This window comes from Eurytemora carolleeae, unplaced genomic scaffold, assembly GCF_000591075.1.
Source record: "Eurytemora carolleeae unplaced genomic scaffold, Eaff_2.0 scaffold54, whole genome shotgun sequence".
Lineage (NCBI taxonomy): Eukaryota > Metazoa > Arthropoda > Copepoda > Calanoida > Temoridae > Eurytemora > Eurytemora carolleeae.
In genome coordinates, this window is record NW_019396185.1 from 229304 (window position 1) to 233846 (window position 4543).

General features: G+C 31.8%; 1 protein-coding gene across 1 annotated transcript; it reads right to left on the reverse strand.

Annotated features, from left to right (window-relative positions):
• Nucleotides 1-197: 197 nt before the first annotated feature.
• LOC111697530 (uncharacterized) lies at nt 198-4483 on the reverse strand. Its single transcript, XM_023467556.1, has 5 exons — nt 4387-4483; nt 2775-2850; nt 2169-2288; nt 1409-1583; nt 198-892 (listed from the first exon to the last, which is right to left on the reverse strand). The coding sequence occupies exons 1-5, from the start codon at nt 4481-4483 to the stop codon at nt 821-823; spliced, it is 540 nt and encodes a 179-aa protein (XP_023323324.1). The 3' UTR covers nt 198-820.
• Nucleotides 4484-4543: the final 60 nt, after the last annotated feature.

Genomic DNA, 4543 nt, shown 5'->3' on the forward strand with positions numbered 1-4543 from the left:
CAATCGTGATTTAGTTAAAACAAAGATCCGCGTAACTTTAGATTCGATCATGATCATGATGGAGAGCAACATTTAAACTAAAATCGTCACTGGAAGACAATTTAACAATAAAAACATTTTTTTCAAAACAAAAGTTTTCACTAAAAAACAGTAATAACACAAAAAAATTGTTTAATATAGAATATATTTCAGTCCTAAACAAGATCACAGCATTAATATTTCAATGGAAGTAAATCAGTAAAGAATATGGAAGTTTAACAGAAAAAATCTAAATAATATCAGTAGATTTCGAGTTCACACGGTATTTTTTTTTCATCGAGTAAAGCAAAATATGGAAATAAGAAACGAACTGGAGCAATTTTATCATATTAATAAGCAAAGTTTCAGAACAAATATTTTTCACAAAAAAAATAAAGCATCTTTTCATGCGAACAAGATGTTTCTTTATCGTTTACATTCACTTTTGTTTAAATTGGAAGACTTAATTTAACTAATTAATGATAACAAAGTGTTCTAATCTCACGTTTAATTTATATAAATCATAAGATTAAAAATTACTTATCGTAATAATGTATATGATCTTCATAAGTACAGTGTGTCCCACTAAATATTACAATTAAAAGAAGACGAGCTAAGATTTTTTCAAATATATTTAAGTTACCGTATTTAACTGCGAGCATATTTTGAATAAAATAAAAGTTTTTATTGGATATTTTGTCTGTTTTATTGGATATTCTGCCTGTTTTTATCTAGAAATGAATATTTAATATCATAATTTGATCCTCTTTAAATTATCATGTATATTAGAACACCCTGTATTTTATGAATTTAATATATAAATGTATATTTGACTGATGATTAGTATTAAGCTGCAGCTTGAAGTAAACAGATTCTGAAAATAAAATAAAATTTACTTTTCTATATTAAAAGGGACTGAATTTTTCCCACAAAATTTTTTAATGTTCATATCTTTGCAACCCGATGTGGATCTTTGATTTTTCAAACTATAATTTCTGATTGATCAAATAGTCTTAGTTGGAAATATTTAAGGATTACACCAACAGGTTGCAAAGATAAAGGGTTGAGCAAATTTGAGTGTGTGGCAAAAACTCAATTCTATTATTTTTTCTACTTTTGCAGTTAAATGACTATTGGTGTAAAGACATTTGAAACAAACTTTAGGTTCTATAAACTGATAAAATAAAAAATAACAAGAAAAAGGCATAACAATAACATTAAAAAAAATAGTAAATTTTATAACTACACGATTACAAATGACATTTTATTTCAAAATTTGTTGATTTTTGAAATGCGTAAAGAAGAGAGGTAAGAAAAAAGGAAGGACCATTAAATTTATCCTTTGTTAGAAAGGAGGGGGGGGGGTCTATATACCCATACAATTTGTTACCTGCCCTCCACTATGTTCCCCTTGCAGGTATCCCAGTTGACCAACAGCTACTGTATTTGTTCTGGTTTGTCGTGCGGATATTACAGAACCGGCCGGGTCAGCCTTTACTAGTCGGCGCGCTACATCCTCTGACCCTGACTCAGCCAATAGCTGGGCAGTGTTATCTTCCTTACACCTTTACACAAGAATTCAACAATAAATAATCGCTCTGATAAAATTGAATCTATATCATCTGTGGTGGATTAGCTGACAACAATTGTATTTTACCAGCTAAATGTTGAGAATATTTTTAAGTGCACAATGAATATGGTTATTTTGATATCTAAAATCAAAATTCAATTTTTTAGGCACAAATAGTAAAAAGACATTCCTTCATTTCCAAAGAAAACTTTAAAATACTATGGCTTTGGAACTCAGCTGTGCCTAAAAATTCAGTTTTCTCTATTAAAGTCAACCCCCTCAAATTAGAGTTCTACCGAATTCCCCAATCAAAATTTGAGTTTGATCGGACATACTGCAGACGAACAGAGACTATAGGATGGCCATTCTAGGTAACTAAAATTAAGAGTTAAAAGTTAAAAGGTTTTGTTCTGGGATGCTGGATGGGTCGATCTGCTGAACAATCCAGAGATGATTTCAAGGATGTATATAGCTAGGAAGGCTAAAGAGAGTAACTACCCCAGAAGAAATTCTGCGTCGGATCATTTTTCGAAATGTTTCCCGTTAAAACCAATGATTATAATATATCTATAAAACTCACCTTGGTAAATTATTGATATAATTACAAATCATTAGATTTGTATCAAATCCTGTAGATGTTGGACAGTTCATAGGATGGGCAATCCAACTACCCCATCCACGACGTTGACAGGAGTAGAATCTAGAAATAAACAATATGTAACATGCAATTAGGGTTTCCAATCGGAATTGCGTTGCATGGAATAGCGCGCTACTGTTCTCGTTTTGCGCAGAATTGCAAGGAAATTGCAGGGCCCTAAATTGCGCGCAAGTAAAATCCACTTGCGTTGGAAACCCAGTAATTCAAGATAAGATTTAGATATTTAGATTTATTAAATAAAACCTAAATTATCTAAGTCCTCTAAATCTGAACAAAATTATGTGAAATTGATAGCATAAAAAAGCTGATCACATCTAAGACGATCTTCAAGTTGATCGTCTCTCAGTGTTATGGGGGATACACTGTATATACTCAGTGAAAACTTTTTAAATTAAAAAAAAACAGACCTTTAAATCTCCCAGGATTGAGGGAATATTGAATTTGACCTGTTTTCCCCCAATATCATATTTTTGTATTAAACCCAAGGAAATCTAAAAGAATAAGTTCCAAAATTCCCAAATAACTTACTTTGAGCAGTCTGTAGGGTGAGGAACTAAATATCTTTGTGGATCTCGGCTCACACCAGAACAGATCTTGTTCGCGTCTAAATAGGAAAAAAATGAATGGAGATTTAAAAAAAAAATAAAAATATTCGTATATAGTATCAAAACTTGAAGCAACGTTTAATAATAATAAAACTCAGAGAAAGGGTTTATTCCTAAGAGGATAAAAAATGTGTAATTTTTATGCAAAGATGGCAATGCTATAACGACAGTTCTCTTGAAACCTTAATCTGATTGGAAATGTACCGTTGTATTTCTGACTCGGAAAAGTGTTTATTTCTGTGAGCTTCTCCATTCCTTCATTTTAAACAAGAGATGCCTAAGTTACTTTCGCAGAGAAACCGCAATTGAAAATAAAGAAACAAAAAAATTGATATATAATTCATACTTGATCAGACAAAGCTTTTAAGGGTACCGTTGTAAATCGGGCATTGCCATCTTTGCGCGCCCGGAGGGTCACTTAAAATTACGCTTAAAAAACAGTTTTTAAAGTTTAAAAATATAAAAAAATAGAAGAAAAATACGAATGATGAAAAAACAATTCATTATCTTGAGCAAACTAAAGGAATTAAGTCTTAGTCACAAACTTGAATTCTCCGATTCCTTTATATCTTTGCAACCTGATGGTGTAAGCATTTGATTGGATCTAACAGAATTCATAGTTTCAAATATTATCTAAAGTCTACGACATTGCCTGCTAGGATATTGGAAAATCAGAGTTTGTGGCAAAGACTCAATTCCTTTATGTTTACAATTATGAATTTGTTTGACTATCCCATGAAATGAAATGGTTTATCAGCCTATGCATGCAAATGTAAAAGTTAATGAAGAATGTAATACAACCGCAGTTCAGTGATTCACACTCTAAGAAATTTCAATTTTTGATCTAACAAAATTTGTTGGAGCCCCGGAGCCACATTCAACCTAGTCTCATTATTCTGTCAAATTTTGTTAAATGAAATTGTTTTTCTCAAATTTTGAAGAATTGTGCTACTAATTGGATTTTGGCTGCGGTGCTACAACAAATTTTGTTTGGTCAAAGTTTGACATTTCCAATAGGGCTCTAGCCCAAAAACTCGATGAGAAAAGTACTCAAGAGTTATGAAACTTACATGCCTTGGGCTACAATTATGTAGAATTTATTAAAAATTAAAGTCCAAAGTGTTGCGACACTTTGTCTTGAAAACATTCCTTGATCAGTCTGAATCTATTTAAAAGGATAAGTTCTTACATTCCTTCCGAAAATTTTAAAATTCACCCCAAAAAGTTTTGAAAATTTTCAAAAAAAAATTGTAAAGGAATTGAGTCTTTGCCACAAACTGTCTTTCTAATCCCTATATCTTTGCTACCAAATGTCGTAAATCTTAGATATTTCAAAGTATGCATTGAGCTGGTTCAAACAATCTAAGTTTGAAATAGCAAAGGAATACACCATCAGGTTGCAAAGATATAGAAATTTGAAAATCCTTTGCAAAACTTTTTTAACGAAGATAAATTGCAAAAAGATTGAGCAACAATTCAAAGTTGAACTGAAAGATGGGCTCGAATAACCCTAATAGTCTAGTATAAGTACTTACATTCCTCTCCATCAATGCATTGTTGATGTTTTTCTTTACACTCTTCAGTAGACTCTTTACATTGGATTCCCCTCCCCTTACTCCCTCTGGTCCTCATCCCCTAGCATAGACCCCATCCTACCCCTCCTGTTATCAGCCATTGAACCATAGTTTTGAA

Excerpts from the sequence above, each read along its gene's own strand:
- LOC111697530 (XM_023467556.1), bottom strand. The coding sequence starts at position 4,483 with ATGAGGACCAGAGGGAGTAAGGGGAGGGGAATCCAATGTAAAGAGTCT. Across the intron at positions 2,289-2,774 it reads CACCCTACAGACTGCTCAAA|ATTCTACTCCTGTCAACGTC; the intron begins GTAAGTTATTTG and ends GTTTATTTCTAG. Across the intron at positions 893-1,408 it reads GGGAACATAGTGGAGGGCAG|AATCTGTTTACTTCAAGCTG; the intron begins GTAACAAATTGT and ends TTTTATTTTCAG.